The sequence below is a fragment of the Chelonoidis abingdonii genome, chromosome 14 (assembly GCF_003597395.2).
Source record: "Chelonoidis abingdonii isolate Lonesome George chromosome 14, CheloAbing_2.0, whole genome shotgun sequence".
Taxonomy (NCBI): Eukaryota; Metazoa; Chordata; order Testudines; family Testudinidae; genus Chelonoidis; species Chelonoidis abingdonii.
In genome coordinates, this window is record NC_133782.1 from 11,746,724 (window position 1) to 11,764,233 (window position 17,510).

General features: G+C 43.2%; 2 protein-coding genes across 8 annotated transcripts in view; both read left to right on the forward strand.

The window, feature by feature from the left end:
• LOC116826091 (serine/threonine-protein phosphatase 4 regulatory subunit 1-like) overlaps nucleotides 1-6,578 on the forward strand; it is a 44,412-nt gene extending 37,834 nt beyond the window's left edge. For all 7 annotated transcript variants that reach the window (XM_032782594.2, XM_032782595.2, XM_075072235.1 and 4 more), the window contains 3 exons: nucleotides 390-524; nucleotides 1,587-1,728; nucleotides 3,299-6,578. In XM_032782594.2, the coding sequence (XP_032638485.1) occupies nucleotides 390-524; nucleotides 1,587-1,728; nucleotides 3,299-3,453 (432 nt within the window). In that variant the 3' untranslated portion in view covers nucleotides 3,454-6,578. The remainder of the gene's footprint in view (nucleotides 1-389; nucleotides 525-1,586; nucleotides 1,729-3,298) is intronic.
• A 3,077-nt stretch (nucleotides 6,579-9,655) lies between these two features.
• On the forward strand, nucleotides 9,656-17,087 carry ANKRD60 (ankyrin repeat domain 60). The gene is made up of 4 exons (XM_032782540.2): nucleotides 9,656-9,941; nucleotides 11,093-11,223; nucleotides 13,292-13,457; nucleotides 16,616-17,087. Exons 1-4 carry the CDS (start codon nucleotides 9,656-9,658, stop codon nucleotides 17,038-17,040), a joined length of 1,008 nt encoding a protein of 335 aa, XP_032638431.1. The 3' UTR covers nucleotides 17,041-17,087.
• Nucleotides 17,088-17,510: the final 423 nt, after the last annotated feature.

The following is a 17,510-nucleotide window of genomic DNA, read 5'->3' on the forward strand; positions in this document are numbered from 1 at the left end:
TGACACCACAGACATTACAGGATCTGCTCTTTACTGCTTTGATTCTCCACAGAAAAGTGGTGGTGTTGGCGGTAGTGGCGGCAAGGATATCACTGAGACCATCCCAAAGTGGTGTTGTAACATTTCTTTTAAAACCAGCGTTTTAGTGAGACAATAGCAAAGTAGACAGTTGGGTCAGTAAAGAAGCTTAAAAATGGCCTCTTCTTTCAACTTTTGTGTTTCAGAGCTGTGCTAAGTAAAGCTTTTGTCAAAACAAATAACACTATAGTTTAATGATACCTATAGTTCTGCAGAGGTTTTGGCATTCCTAAGTAGTAGTCTTCAAGTAAAGTGATGCCACTTAAATGCTAGTATTCACAGTCTAAATCTCCCCTCTGATCTTTTCTCAGGTTGTGGCAATACTACAGAAGTTCTATGCAAATAATGCAAATGCGTTGGGATTAAATTTCATTAATGAGCTTGTAGCGAGGTTCCGACATTGTTCCAAGTGGATTGGAAGACAAGCTTTTGCCTTCATTTGTCAGGTTAGATTGCCTTTTTACATGTATGGGTGAATCAACAAATAATTGAAAGGATTCATAATGCTGGCAGGAATTGCTTTCAGAATTGGTAAAGAAATATAGAGCCATTCACCTCCGGAGTATTTAAGAACTATTCCAAATCAGTAATGAGTGAAAGTCATTATCTTCTCTGGGTAGTTCCATGGCTTGTGTGAACTGACATGTCCAAATCACAGAAGCAAACCTCAGAAGTAGCACCCTCTCTTGTCAGCATTCTTGGCAACAAAGCAAAATATAGATGAGACTGAAAACAAACTGTGTTTTGTGAAATCCACCTATAGTATTGGCAGAAGCATATCATCCTGCTGTGACAGGGACTATAAAGTTCACCTGTGCTCTTTGAATTAGTGGTGGTTGCCGGGTGCCCAGAGTTGGTGGCGAATGGGTATGTCTCTAAACTTGTTTGCTACCGGAAGAGAACGGGAAGCGGTCATTGACTGCCCTACTCTTCAGTTTGGTGGTCAGTACTAGTCCCTGAAAAGGCCATACATCATTTCTTTAGCCAGGGAAATGATTCATATTAGTAGTTAGTTGTAAGGCAGTGGGAAGAGGAGAGGCAAAGTCAAGATGTTAATGATTCCCAGAATGAAGATTGAAAGTAAGTCCACTGCCTTCATTCGGCCAACTTCAAATGAATCCGGACATCCTAAATTCACATCTAGACAAGGTAGAATGACTAAGTAATACTTATCCTTGAGTGGGTCAATCAGATACTTTGATTGCGGTGTCCTTCAAGAAACTTGCAGAGGAAGGAAGGGCCATTAAAAGAAAAAAAAAAAAAAATATATATATATATATATAAGTAACCTCCCCTTTGTTGTAAATATAAATTTAGGCTGCTTGTGTGGAACAATGTACATTTGAGAGTTAAGAATACATCTGAAATACTCAGCCAGACAACTAACATTTTTTAAATACAAGCTAAACTTGAGGTAAATTGGAAAGGAATGGGAGAGAATTGTTTTTGTTAAAGATACACTGATTATTCACCTAGCTTTATCTTATGTTCTGCTCTTACCTCCATAGGCTGTAGTAGAAGAAGAGTGTATGCCTGTTGACCATTTTGTTGAACACTTACTTCCCAGTCTTTTAAGTCTTTCTTCTGATCCTGTGCCAAACGTAAGGGTTCTGTTAGCCAAGGCTCTAAGGCAAACGCTGTTGGAGAAAGGTATGCTAAACTAATTCCTTTGATGTAAGAACTAATTTCTCATTAATTCCATCATTTCTGTAACACCGCAGGTTTTCGCAAATTGGCTTGCTCAACTGATAGAAAGAATGTTCAGAGTTACTATATAATAAAGGCAGAAACTAGAACATTGTAATTTTGGGATCCTACATTTAAATTCGATCTTTGCAGTGCTTGATATCAGTTAGTTTGCAAAAAGAACATAGGCTTGTTTTTCCTTTCAAAAAGTTTTTTTTCTACAAGCATTAAAAGGCTACTGTATATCCTCTGTAATTTGTCACCCTTTTGTGATTTTGACACACACAATACAACAGATGTGATATTCTATTCAGTGGAGGGCAGTTGAATGCCTGTTTATAGTGGGAAAGTCTCACATAGCATTTTATATATATTATTTAAGGCAGGAGTTTTCAAACTTCATTGCACCGCAACCCCCTTTTGACAACAAAAAAATTACCATATGACTGCAGGAGGGGAGACTGAAGCCTGAGTCTGCCAGAGTCTCACTGCCCAGGGGGCAGGACAAAGCCAAAACCTGAGCCCCACCACCCCAGGCGGGAAAAGTGTTAAAGCCGAAGCCCAAAGGCTTCAGCCCCACCCAGGGGCCCTGTAACCTGAGCCCTGCCACCAAGGGCTGTATCCCTTGGGCTTCGGCCATGGGCGATGGGGCTTGGGCTTTGGCCTCAAGCCCCTGCAAGTCTAAGCCAACCTTGGTGACACTATTAAAATGTGAAGCTTTGAGAAGCACTGACTGAAGGCTAAGAGGAGAGATCAATGAATTATAGATCCAAAGAGGAGGTTCTTTTGAGAAATTCAGAGGTTCAAAATAAATGAAATTAATAATTGGATGTTTAAAAGGTTCTGCGCAAACTCAGTTTGCTATATTCATCAACTATTTCTCAGTTCTAGAGAATGAATAGTATAACAGCCTTGTTTGCAAATATGGTCACTCTTCCACTCATAGGCATATTTCTGTATTAGTGTTTCTCAAAACATCCAGGCCACCTCCAATTGTCTCTTTTTATAAAGGGAGTCTCCCTTCCCCACTCCTCACTGGAATCAGTTATGTCAATGGGAGTATTTTGATAGTACTTTAAGAAAAAATGAACATGGCGACCTGCCAATTTTCCTTTCTTTCTGGTACATTTCCACTTGGGGGCCAGCAAAAGCAAAGAACCACTTATAGAAATATTGAGTATTCAGCACAGAGCTCTCCCTTTGCCAAGCCCTAAGTGAAAGAAATTAAGAAAGGAAAAACACAGCCTTCTTTCTCAGCTTCCGTGGGCTTGCTTTAGCTTCCCCAGGGAGCTAGCCTTGAAGTTAGACACACTTCTCCGGATGAAGGAAGATGCTAACACTCATCTCACCATGTCTTTTGTGTGATCTGTAACTTTAAATTAATAAACAAACTTTAAAAAAAAAAAAAGCAAAATTTCATTCTCTCTCTTCTGGCAAAGGGTAAGAATAATTTTGTGATGTGCCTGTACAGTACAGCACAGCTTTGAATAAAACTGTTTTCCCCCCTTCCTCTCTCTCCCCGTACTTGTTCTAGCTTATTTTAAAAGTGTTGGCAATCCTCATCTAGAAGCTGTGGAAGAGACTGTTCTAGCTTTACAGTCTGACAGAGACCAAGATGTGTCTTTTTTTGCCAATGTAAAACCAAAACTGAACAATATGGACACGACTTCCCTTGAAAAACAAAACTAAACTGTTCATCTACTACAAACCTCGAACATCAAAATGATAACACACTTCATGTTCTTGGAGGAACATGGAACCAAGCAATTTATTGCCTCCCTGGTCTGAGAGAAAAGGGCTTGTTGAAAATGCCATTATCTTCATTCAGTGACTATTTTTATATCTACAGCTGTGCTTCAGATGGGATGACTACATTCATACTTTTGTTCTTTTCCTTGTAAACATGGATTGTAACTCATCTCTACAAAAGGTCCAGTATTGTAAATACCCTCTTACGAAGTTGCACACATACAGCATTTCAGTATCATCCATTACAGTAATATAGTTTTAAATACTGTATTTTAAAAAAATCCAGTAATAAAGCTGTTTGCTAGAAACCTCTCTAAGCTGAAGTTAGTAAGCTTAAGTGTAGCTGCTTTCCCCCATTTTATTGTGGTTTTTATATTTTTTTTTTGTTTATAATATTGCATTTTATTATTTACCTGAAAAAATGTATATATGTGAATAGCTCCTGAAACTTGGCAAAAGAATTTAAAAAAATTTAATCCCACACCAGTGAGAATCATATAAGCCATTTTACGTTATACAACACAGGTGGCTTGTTGGAACTAAAGCATGGCTTACTTCTACTTTTAACATACATGTGATGTTTTTAAAATCAGGGCTTGACTTTCTCTGTATATTGGGGCAGTTTTTGTTACTTTGTCTTTTTTAAACTGTATTATTATTATTATTATTAACGTTTTTACTCACTTTCTGTCGTCAATCCTTGGTCTCCTTTTGTCACTGTTAGTACTAATAGGTGTGTAATATATATAGACTGTTAACTCCTCAACTGGAAATTGCTAATTCTGCCTTAGCAAAGTTCATTTCATTCAAGGAACTGCAACGTCACAGATTACATGAAGTCTCCGCAATAGGAAGTTAACCTCTATAAATGCTCTGCAAAGTGTGTAAGTAGGGATGCATGTGTATGGGAGTGCATCACATACACGCAAACACCTGTGACTTGAAAAACACAGATCCCTGGGAATCTGTCTCTCTGTATTGTAATGACGGAGAAAGGTTCTTATGTTGTGGTCTCTGTACATTTCCATATAGTTCAGATTTCCAGAGTACAAAAGTTGACCTATTTGACTTTGCAAATTCGGTTTGTAGTATTGTAGCTGTTGTCATGATTCTTTTGGATTGGATGTAAATGAAAAATGAAATGGGGAAAACCGAGATTACATTAACTTGACAGGATATTGGATTCTTCTCATATCTGAACAGGAACTTCCGTAGAGAAAAATAGGGTGAAATCCTCTTCACTAAACCTGGCAGTTTTGCAGAATAGTCACTTAAGCTAAAGAACTGATTATCTTTTTTGGGCTCTGCTTGTTTCAGGTCTGCCTTCCCCTCTATATGAAGACTTGAACTAACATAGGATCTGGTCCAAAACCTATTGAAGACAATGGGCTTTGAATCAGAACCACAGCCTTGCAGTATATATACTGCATTATGGGAAAATGGATCTCATTTAATGGCAAGTAAATTATTGTGTTCAACATTTGCCTGATGTGTAAACAGACCGGTGAAAGAATAGTTCCTTTCACTTTGTTTCATTGTTGTTATATTAATTACTTATATTGTCTGGAAGTTAAAAATATTAGTTTCTTAAAACTGGATTGTCAACCTCATAGGAAGTAGCTTTCCCAGCCTGATTTGTGAGTTGTTTTTTTTTTTTGAGTGTTTAATTTTGTGTAAATATTTACCAAACTAGTTTTGCATTACAGTGTATAGTATTTGTAATAAATTGTTTGCTTGCAAGACCATAAGATGCTTTTAGAAACTATAGGCAGAAATATATTATTGCTATTTCAGAAAACAGTTTAAGATCTGTAAATTCCACAACTTCTACCCTTAATTTTTTAATATAATTTAAAACAAATGCCTCTTCAATGCAAACCAATTTTTTATGACTGCAATTTCTCAGCAAAAAAAAAAAATGCAAGTTAGTTTTTTTGTAGTTTTAATATCTTTTTCTAATGCTAACATTATACTAATATTTTTTAAACAGTTCAAATTTTCTAAGATTGTTCTGACCAGGTTTTATTTTTGTTGACTATTAACAAGTCGTTAAATTTCTCAGCACTGATCATAACGTTTTTAATGTACATAGATATGTTTTAAATGTACTGTATATAAAGTGGTTACTTTGAACATTAATACAACCCAGCTTTCTGCTTTCATAATCGTCTTAAAAAGTTACCTTGTCCTGCAGTAACTTACTGGAAAATACAAACTTCTGTATGTTTGTGAAAGTTGGGATAGTTTTTCATGATGGTATTCTTAGAATCACTCGTAAGCCACCAACTAAGGTCACTAAACATCCAAAACAAAAATTTGTGTTAAATTTTTTTTGGCACCTTTCTAACTCCAGAAATTCACGTCCATTTTAAATGATGTGATTTTGGGAGGTTTTTTAGTAGAGCTTTTAAAAATTTGTTAAAACTCTATAGTTGCATGCACTAGAGGGGACAACATCAATCTTCCTTTAACTTCAGACAACGTGCAGTTCTAGTAAACTGGCTCACTTTTTCCAAGGTGTGCATTTTGTTTTCATTTTATACTGGAAATATGACTTCAGCACGACTAGAGACTGCACTTTACCACTCACACTAGACAAATCGTTGCAATGAAGATTAAAACTGTGTATTCACATGCAATTCTCTGGGCTGTTTAAATTATGCAAAAACTGTATTTAAAAGCCAAATAGAGCAAAGTGAGATAGTCAGTCCACTTTTCCAAAAGCAGCAAGAATATCACTCTAAAACATGTTTGGCTAAGGGACATGAGAATAACATTAGTGGTGCAATATTGCTTGGATGCTGTAGAAAATTATCAGGCACTTGTAATCCAAAGCATGTTAGTCATGTTGCTTAGAATTCAGACTCACTGTATCCGCTATATAGGATACACAGTTGGCAACTAACAGGATTCTGCCCTAGTGGCAGCTGTCATCTATAAACAGTGTTGTTTAGAGTCCAAATAAGTGGAGACACTCTGGAAGTGCCACTGATTTGCCAGAATATAGAATCTATGTACCTTTCTATTGTATTTATCTCAATAAATCTCATGACTGTTTTATGAAATGGCTTTGTGGTAATTGACTCATGTTATAACTAGCATATGCAACTTGTTTTCTTCATCTGCTTAAAATACAAGTTCAGTACTAATGATAATAAAGTGATAATTATGTGGTTAAAAATAAACCACGAACAGCTATAGATTAACAAGGAAAACGAATATAAAATACCCTAGTTGCATACGTGCAATGTGGCAGAGTTAATATTGCTGTAGGAGCCTTAATAATAGAATTTCCTCACTTTTCTTGATTTCTTAATGTTGCATCAGTGCTAAGTTTTCCATATAGGAGACATAGGGAGTGGGGGAGGAAAGAGAATGTCACAGGGGCCATTCACTGCTAGGGGCACCTCCTCCTGGCCCATCTGGGATTTAGCTCCTTCCAGGTGCTGCCCCCTCCTCTGGTGGTCTCTCCACCCAGCTTCTTGTCTCACCTTGCAGCCCCTCTTGCTCCAGGAACTGCAGCTTCGTCTTCGTGACTTTGGTCTTCTGGCCAGGTCACTATGTGTGTTTCCCTCTTCCGGGGTATCAAAGTTTTTCCTCAGTGCCAGTCTCAGGCAGTCTTCCCATTCATTTCCCCATGGTGCCACTTCCTCCGTGGCTAGCAGGGGAACCTGGGCCTGCCCTCTACTCTGGGTTCCAGCTCAGGGACCCTCTAATGAGCAGCCAAGGTCTGTTCTCTCCTGGACCTTCCTACCTTTCCCTGAGTCCTTCCCTATCTTTCTCTCTCTCCCTTCCCCCCCCCCCCCCGTGTGCCTGCCCGAACGGCCTCCTTCCAGGGAGTTACTGTAGGCTACTTGCCTCTGTAGTCCCAAACACACCTCCCTCCTTCCAGTGAGTGACTGCAGACTATTCCCCAGCTGCTCTCAGCTATTGGGTTTGATTCAGGCCCTTCTTGTTTCACTCCACCTGAGCCTCATCCTGCTGCCTGGCTCCTCCTCCAGGTGCAGCCTGGGGAGTTAATTGGCCCAGCTAGCCACCTTAACCCTTCCAGGGCTTTTGGGGGTGGACACCCCATCACAAGGGGAATGCTGGTTATTAATTTTCACCCATCTCTGTGCTGCTCTCTGCCTCTCAGAGTCTTTCATCCTCTTCTTTTTCACCTCCCCTAGATCCCTGTGCCTTCCCATAAATGAATTGTGAAGGTCTCCCATGCTTCTCCCCAGCTGTTACTTACCTCTCCTGCCCCAATCTCCTCTGTACCTGTCTCCCCTTCTCAATGTGCTCTCCTGCACTCCTTCCCCAGCTCTTCCCTTTTTCCCCTCTTTTGGGTTCCTCACCTAATGTGCTCCTATGCCCAGCCTCAAGGTCCCCCTGTGTCTATTCCCCACTCCTGCCTTTACCAAAGAGCAACTCTTCTTCCCCCTCCTCCGTCAGACTCCTCCACATTATCATAAATGAAAAATCTCTACCTGTCGCCTCCACCTGGCTTCTGGGAAGTAGGAAACAAAGCTGCTGCAGGTGAGCAGGCTGGTGGCTGTGCCTCCTCCCCAGCTGTCTCAACTGCTGCCCTTTGAGGCTCTGGCCTTTGTTCCCCTTCGAGCAGGAAGAAGGGAAGGACCCCAGTCCTGCAGAGCAGAGACTTAGGGCTTGTCTACACTGGCAACTTTCCGTGCTGTAAAGCAGCTTTTTGCGCTCAAACTGCAGAGGTGTACGCACTGCCAAGCCACTTTGTGCACAGAAACTCCTCAGCTGCAGCGCTGCAAAAAAATCACCTTGACGAGAGTCAGTCGTAAGGGTATTTCTGCAGAGGCTCCAGTGCTCTATTCCCAGTGTAGACACTTGATTGCTTTCTGTGCTGTAATTGGCCTCCGGAGCTGTCCCATAATGCCTCAAGTGACCACTCTGCTCTTTGTTTTGAACTTGGCTTCCCTGGAGACATGCACACCTCCCCTTTCAAAGCATGATCTGCCCCGGGACACAAAGCAAACCATTAATATGGAATGCTTCTGCTGTTGAACACTGTGTGTGTGTGTGTGTGTGTGTGTGTGTGTGTGGGAAAGAGGCTGCTGTGCAGAGAGCCCAGCGAGGGAGGTGGGGTTCCCCCTGCCTCAGCAGTGATTGCTTCCTGCTGCTGTCTGAACATGCTGACACACTCTCTGTCCCCCAAAACAGTCTCTCTCCCCCCTCCATACGCACACACACGCTCCCTGTCTCACACTTTCCCTCCACCCCACTTCAGTTGAAAAGCAGCTGGCAATGTTGTAGGACGCCCACGGGCCAGGAGAATTGGGAAACCTGTATAGAATCATAGATTATCAGGGTTGGAAGGGACCTCAGGAGGTCATCTAGTCCAAACCCCTGCTCAAAGCAGGACCAATCCCCAGACAAATTTTTGCCCCAGATCCCTAAATGGCCTCCTCAGGGATTGAACTCACCCTGGGTTTAGCAGGCCAATGCTCAAACCACTGAGCTATCCCTCCCCCCTCATCATATGATGCTGTGCCTGCCAGATGCGGCATTGCAAACCCTTCCCAAAGCACCCTGCGGTGAGTTGCACAGTGGGATAGCTACCACAATACACTGCTGTCTTTGCCATTGCAAAAGCTGCTAATGTGGATGCACTCCAGCATCACAAGGAGCACAGTGTGGACATGCAACAGCGGTTTAATTCCAGCTTTTTAATAAAAGTGGTATGACTTGTGTTGCAGAAACTTGCCAGTGTAGACATACCCTTAGATGCAGCCTTCACTCTGCTCCCCAGTGAGCATCTTAGTACAGAAAGAAGAAAAAGAATTGGCTGAGTTACTGCTCCCAGCAGGCTTGCTCCCTCTCCCTTTCCCTGGCTGCCCTCTAGCCAACTAAAAGTTCTTGTCACTGTTGGTGAAAGTTGCGGGGGTGAGACTGAGTACCCTTTAATCACACTGCATGTGCCCTGATGGTACATAAGTTCAGAGGAGCTATGATGACACACCCATGCCACTGTGATTGCAACACGACATCATACTTAAGCTGCCTAGCTAGCTATTATGTTTCGTGTATGATGTACATCTAAGCCACATCCTTCATGCTGCCCAGATGTACTATGATATGCTAATACTGCCCAGGTAACGTCACCTGGAGGGTGTTTAATAGCAACGGCCTAATGGCAGGAAGAGGGAGTGACCGCCACCAGGTCCAACCCCAACCCTTAGGTGGTCCTATGTTTTGGTTCAACCCCTGCTCCAAGCAGGGAAAGAATCACAAAGTGGTCCCGAGCAGCAGCTTGCCCCACCGGCTCTTCAGCATCACAATCTATCTGGCTGAAACTAGTGAGACTTTCCCATTAGCCGGGTGCTACAGTGACTTGACTGTGTTGAAGCTGAAGCACCATCTGGAGCTGCTAACTGGTATCCCTCTGCATTTCCAACGTCTCCAGTACCTGGATGAAGGTGGGGACTTCTAACATCCTGGGGGTCTTCAGTCTGGGTTCCTTGCCTCATCTGGTGTCACCAATACCTGCTTTAAGGTCAGGGGCCACCCCTGTCAATTCCAGTGACATTAGTACCTAGATGAAGATCCAAGACCTTTTTTTCTTTTTCCTGCTCCATTCCTGGAACCCATCTCTTGCTTCAACCCTTAGCATTCTCTCCTCCAGCCCTGGGATGCACTGCAGGGCTTGGCAACCCCACTCACCCATAGCTGCTTGGGAGCTTTTCCCAATGGATACCAGGGCTGACCTTTCAATTTTGGCAGAATTTAACCTTTCACTATTTTTTTAATTGCCTAGTGCTTAAGGCTTTGGTGAAACTCTTCCAGTGTGAACAGAGTGCAAACTGGAGCAGGGCCCTCTTCTTGAGTCTGCAGAAAGGCAGCTCAGAGCTTTGTCAAGCTGCAGCACTGTGAAACTAACAAGATTTCTGGTCAGTTTCCCTGCTGCTCTTTAGAACCCAGTGATAACTGTCCAGAGTTACTTTTGCTGCCAAACTTCATATTTTTGGAGAGTTTATATAATGTTCGTCAGGGATCCCCTCCTCAAAACCCACTTATACCTTAACACTCATTTCAAAACAAACAGCTCCTTCTCCCCCCAACCCCTTTGTTTTTAGAATAAAAAACAAACAGTTGTTTGCGACACACACATACTCTGTATATATTTTGACTGTATCCCTCTTTACCTCTTACCCTCCCCCCACCGTTTCACCTTTCATATGTTATGTGTCATCTTAGGCCCTGATCCTTCAATGAGCTCTGTGTTAAAATGGGTCTACTCAGGTGGAGCTTTTTGCAGAATCAGGGCTTTAGATTATAAACTTTTCCAGGCAAGCAGCCTGTGTTTACGTTTGTATTTGCACAGCACTAGCACAATAGGGCTTTGATCCTGGTGGTGCATCTGGGTGCTTTTGCAACTTATTTCTCAAACAATAAATGAGCCGACAGCAAAGCCAGATCAAAGTTCTGTTTACTAGAGAAAAACCAAGAGATTTTCAAACGGTCTCGTAGCGAGGGAATCTCTTCAGTTGATATGCATATTCATTTCTCTTTTAATAACCCAGTTCTTTGCAAATGCTATCTTGACTTCTTGTTTTTCATTCCCCTCCAGTAGATCTGCCAGATGAGTCTACGTTTAAGTACAATGATATTGTCCCTGGCGGAACAATTACTATACGCATCTGGCAACAAGATGGCTGGGGGCTTCTCGTGGCAGCTGCTGCTGAAGGAAATATTACCCAGGTTGATTCCATTGCTTTTGTAAACGATAGGTCTGCTTTGTGCAAACACTCTAAAAGGGAGATTGTTAAAAGATTCATGTACTAGATGAATATCTTCAGAAAGCAGCAAATAGTGGGGTGGCTATATATGGGGTTCTACATCAAAAACCAATGGGGTGATCTTGAGCACCTGCTAGTGGTAAAACCCAATGAAAGGTTGACCACAGGAATACTCCGGGACTTCAATGTGTCTGTCCATTTTTGAGGGAAGTTTATGGACAACCTGGAATCTGAAGAGGATGAACAGCTTTGGGAAGGAGGGGAGAAGATCTTTGATGCAGTTGGTTCACTTTAGTAGCCAGCCCGTTTGTTTTGTTAAGCTATGGCCTTAGTTGTAGTGGACTTCCTTTTGTCGCCACTACAATTTGGTTTTATTTTTGGTAGTGGTATTTCCCAATTCTTTTTCCTGCCCACAGTCATACTACTGTTTGATCAGTATTCTACCACATGGGAAAGTCTTTATTACCCTCATTGCCAATTGCCACTATTTTAAATCTCTCTTCTCTTCTGATTCTTTTTATCACCTTGCGTTTCCTGTGCCTAGCAATAACAATAATACTTGGTAATTACCTAGCACTTTTCATCCATATGTCTCCAAGTGCTTTAAAAAGGTGAATAAATCTTTAGTATCACAGTTATAGCTAGGGAAACTGAGGCACACAGGATATGTGAGTTGCCCAAAGTCATGTGAGTCAATGGCAGAGCTTTGAATATAACCCACCTCACGTGGTCCTTTATCCACTGACTCCTGAGTAAGGACCATAGGCTAAGGACTCCTTCAAAGCTCATGAAGCTTCCAAAATCAATGGAAGGGAGGGACTACTGTAGCAAAATCTGCATCTTCTCCACAGGTCCTGGGAGTTCCATTGGTCTGCAGCCACACACTCTTGAGTTGTGATCTTTGACTAGCTAAGTAGGCTTTGGCTGGGTCAGTTCTGAGATGGTAATCCCTGTGGAACACATGGTCTTCAGTGATTCAGAAGATGGCATTCTTCTCTCTGGAATTAGTACTGAACCAGGGTCTGAATTAGAGGGTAACGTGTTGTAAATTCAAGGTTCTGACTAGCTGTGGTCATGAAATATCCCATGGCACGTTAGGAGGGCTCTTTACCCTGTAGTCTTGGCTAAATTCCAACTTGCCTAATTACATTATGTTCATCTACATTTCCACAATTGTTTGACATGAATACAGAGGTGTTCTTCACTTCCTGTCCTGCAGTGTTGTATAATGTTGCAATGCACTGGTAAGTAGCTGCTATGTTTTGAGCCAGAGGTGGCTGTATTTCACTGTTAGGTAAACTGAAATTGGTTATAGTGTATATGTCAGTTTGAAGGCCTGATTCTATGTTCCTTGTGCACCCGAAATTCCTACTGATCCTGTATTGGCTGGGCAGGCAACACTGGAGTAGGCCAGAAATGCTATGGTGTCTTCTGAGATGAAACATGCAGTGTATTATTTTATGCATTATCCTTTTAGCTGGTAAAAAAAAAAAAAAAATCCTGTTTTAAAACTGTTTTTCAACCAAAAATTGGGTTTTCAACTAAATGACCTAGTGTCATGATACGTTACATCCCTTCACCAAGAGGAATGACGATGGTACATCATGGGAGATATAATCGGACCAGGCAATCCAGTCTATTGAGAAGAATGGGAGCATGAGGCACCTAAACTACAACTCCCATGAGGCACCATGACAGCATTTCAGAATTGAAATATTTTGGCTTTTGATTTTTCACCAAAAACTCTAAAGCTTTCTATGGAGGTGTGGGGGAGGGGAATCTTTTCTGATCAGCTGTAATTATAATTCCATCGACCTGAAGACCCAAAGTCTCTTCTAGAGACACATACCCCTTCCCCCTCCTCCCAAGTTCCAATGCACAGGCAGCTGCCTAGCCAAGGGTCAGTTTAAGTTTAGAATGTAAGACCATGTAGTTTGAGTCTTTATAGGTATCTACATACCTTTAATATTGGAATTGATTGATTGAATAATCAGTCAGCATTTGTGTGATGTTTTCATTTATTTTGCCAGCTAATGAGTTTAGGAGTTACAAAGGGATCCACATGCAGCACTCCAAATTCACAGTTACTGAGACCAGAAGAGAAAAAGGAATGGATCGCACACCGGGCATTCGTGGCACTGTACATTGCCAGCCACAGAGGCCACACTGCAGCTGTAGAATTTCTCCTGGAAAATGGTAATATTCATTCATTTTTAAGGGGCCCTTACGATCATCTAGACTGATTTCCTGCATAAGGCAGGGGTAGAATTTTCCCCAGTGATTCCTGAATCAAGCCAAATGCCCAATTTAGTTCAAGCGCAAGTCAACTTTTTGAAAGGCATTCAGTTGGGAGGAAGAATCCACCCCAGCCCTTGGTAAACTGTTCCTATAGTTCATGACCTTCAGGGTTAAAAATGGGCATCTCATTTCCAATTTGGATTTTTTTGACTTCAGCTTCAGCCTCAGAATATTGTCGTTATTTATCATATTTGTTCCCATAGCACCTGTAGTCACTTTCAGCTCTTGGGTGGCTTCATCAACCAGGGAAGTGGAAGGGAAAAGCGCCCAGAATTATCCATTGAAGGCCTGTCCTCAGGGCCTGCTTGGTCACACACAAAAGCAAACCAACTGAAAACCACTAGGCAATAATCCCCGGAGATTTCCTCTGCTGGCAGCCAGGAGGAGAGACCTACCCTTACCTTTAGACCCACCTTCCCCTCCCTTTTATGCTTTGCCTGGAGCAGCCATGTGACCAGCAGGGGCCAGTTAAGTTTGCAATCTGCAGCACCTTTACATAGTTATTCTTATTTGCTTAAAATCTGGTATTTCTCTTCCCCGCTAGTTTTCTTTGGAGAATCTGCTATAGAGATTAAAGAAGTGATTTGTTTTTCTACCATCTAATCCAGGGATGGGCAAACTATGGCCCCGGGGCCGCATCCAGCCCTTCAGACGTTTTTAATTTGGCCCTCGAGCTCCCGCCAGGAGGCAGGGTCTGGGGCTTGCCCCACTCTGGTGCTGCAGCCGGGGAGTGGGGTAGGGGGCTTGCCCCACTCCATGCAGTTCCAGAAGCAGTGACATGTCCCCCCTCTGGCTCCTATGCATAGGAACAGCTTGGAGGCTCCGCATGCTGCCCTCGCCCCAAGCACCGCTGCAACTCCCATTGGCTGGGAACAGTGGCCAATGGGAGCTGCAGGGGCAGCGCCTGCTGATGGGGCGACACCTGCAGACAGGGCAACCTGGAGAGCCACCTGGCCGTGCCTCCACATAGGAGCTAGAGTGGGGACATGTCACTGCTTCTGGGAGCTGCTTGAGATAAGCGCCACCCAGAGCCTGCACCACTGATGCCCTGCGCCCCAAGCTCCTGCCCCAGCCCTGATCCCCTTTCTGCCCTCTGAACTCCTCGGTCCCAGCCCAAAACACCCTCCTGCACCCCAAACCCCTCATCCTCAGCCCCACCCTAGATTTTTCGTCTCAGGTTGTTTCCATGCTGAGCAAACGCTGGGCCAGTCAAATACTGTTTTTGTATTTTATTATATCTTTATATGTCACTAGAAGTCTGATCCAAAGTGCATTGGAAAAAAAATGGGATCCTTTCTATTGGCTTCACTGGGGTTTGCAGGCTGGATGCCAGCACTATGAGCCTTTTTACTTCAGCTGCCAGTGTGCACTGTGATTCAACCCCTACACTCGCCCATCTGTACTGCATAAGTATTACGTCATCACTGTTTTGCTTCTGGCGAGGCAACCTCCGTCGTTAACAGCTGTGCTCAGATCCTGAAGTCTATTGCTTTAAACCTCAATAAATATTTGACCCCACCACTGAAGTCAGGCTAGGAACTACACAGAATAATAGAAGCTTAGAGTTGGAAGAGACCTCAGGAGGTCATCTAGTCCAACACCTTGCTCAAAGCAACACCAGTCCCAACTAAATCATCGCAGCCAGGGCTTTGTCAAGCCAGGCCTTAAAAAACCTCTAAAGATGGAGATTCCATCACCTCCCTAGGTAACCCATTCCAGTGCTTCACCACCCTCCTAGTGAAATAGTTTTTCCTAATATCCAACCTAGACTTCCCCCACTGCAACTTGAGACTATTGCTTCTTGTTCTGTCATCTGCCACTACTGAGAACAACCTAGCTCCATCCTCTTTGGAACCCCCCTTCAGGTAGTTGAAGGCTGCTATCAAATCCCCCTTCACTCTTCTTTTCTGAAGACCAAACAAGCCCAGTTCCTTCAGCCTTTCCTCATAAGTCATGTGCCCCAGCCCCCTAATCATTTTCATTGCCTTCCGCTGGACTCCTTCCAATTTGTCCACATCCTTTCTGTAGTGGGGGGCCCAAAACTGGATGCAGTATTCCATATGTGGCCTCACCAGTGCCGAATAGAGGGGAATAATCACTTCCCTCGATCTGCTGGCAGTGCTCCTACTACTGCAGCCCAATATGCCGTTAGCCTTCTTGGCAACAAGGGCACACTGTTGACTTATCCAGCTTCTCGTCCACTGTAATCTCCAGGTCCTTTTCTGCAGAACTGCTGCTTAGCCAGTTGGTCCCCAGCCTGTAGCAGTGCATGGGATTCTTCCATCCTAAGTGCAGGATTCTGCACATGTCCAGTAGAGTGTGGGAGTTTGTGCCTACCACTAAACCTTTGCCTTACACATTTTACTGACATGAATCTTATAAATGATACATTGATTCAGTTGGGAAAATGTGGTTCTTGACAAGAAGATATTAATACAGTTTAATCTAGAGTATTAACAAATGGCACTGAAGAGCATTCCCTGATGTTTTTATAACATGGCGTCAGCTACATCTATTCAGGCTGTGAACCCATGCAACACAAGAACACAGCGTGAGTGGTTTACTCATGTCATCTGAATCCCCTAAATGGAAGGACGTTTCTTTATCATCACTGACATGTCTTGCTACGGAGTTGCTAAGAGGTGAGGAAAAGGATCCAGGAATGCTCTTCCAGTCCAAGGTTCTCACACCTAACCTTGACAAAAGTGGCTGTTCCCTTCCTGATTATCATCCTTGTAATGGTTTGATCAGCCGTCAGGAGCTCCAGAAAAAAATCTAGTTAAGTAATAATTCTTCATGTGCCGTACATGAGGCATGGGCAGACTCTGGTGCCCTGCACAGAACGGATGTATATCAGTTCTCAGACATGATGCTACTTAGAACCAAGCCAGAGAGAGCATTTGGCCTGTAGATATTTGTTAATTTAAATAAGGGCGATTTGTTCAAGTTGCTTTCTTAAAGAGGATTTAATTTTCACCTTCTTTGAACATGCCAAGGGACGTGCACTCTCCTCTTCTGGCTTATTGGGTTCTGAATGTGCATTATCTTCTCCGCAGGTGCAGACTTGCATGTTAAAACACCATTGGGGAGGACTGCTCTTCACGCTGCCACTGTCATGGGCCGATGTGACTGCATTGATCTGCTCCTTAGCTGGGGGGCACAAACTTCTGACCCAGACAATGAGGGACAAAGTGCAGTGAGCCTAGCCCGTCTCTGGGGCCAGAAGCAAAGCGAACTCAGACTGTTCCGTTTCCAGTGGCAGCAGAGAGCAACTGGCACCACGTCACCCTCACCAAGTCAGAAGCTGGATTCCAGGACACAGAGGTCTCAGTCACGTGCTAAACACACGTGGGCTAATTTATTTCGTGCTGGCCACTTTCAGGGGACAGTCAATAATTCTCCCAGAAAGCCACACGTTAAATATTGGGGGGAGGGGGAAATCTGTGTGGTTCAGATACTAAATGAACCCTTGTGTTGGTGATGCTGCAGCCTTGATGACAGAAGGCTTGACAGCACAGCTCCCAGACACACTCGTAATTTGTAGGTTATAAGGAGCTGAAAAATTGTTACATAACCATTTCAGCCATTTAATTAATACACTTAGTAGCGAGAGCTCCAACCTGCCTGTGAACTCACCTTGGAATGCTCTGTGTTGGGGTAATTTTCTGATGGTTGGCACTAGGTTGTGACAGTGTTGTCTAGTGGGTAGATCAGAGGGCTAGGAATTAGGACTTCTAGGTTATTAACCCCATTTTCCTGACGAATTTCTGTGTAATGTCTGGCTGGTCACTTAAGGCTTGCTTTATTCAGACATTGGGGGTTTCTATTCCCATGACTGTATGTAAATCAGGTGTGCAGGCGAGTGGCTAATTATGGTCACTGGCAGGTGCAATCAGGCTAATTGTGCATGGAAATTAGGCAGACTATTGGGTCCCCAGCTTTTTAAACAAT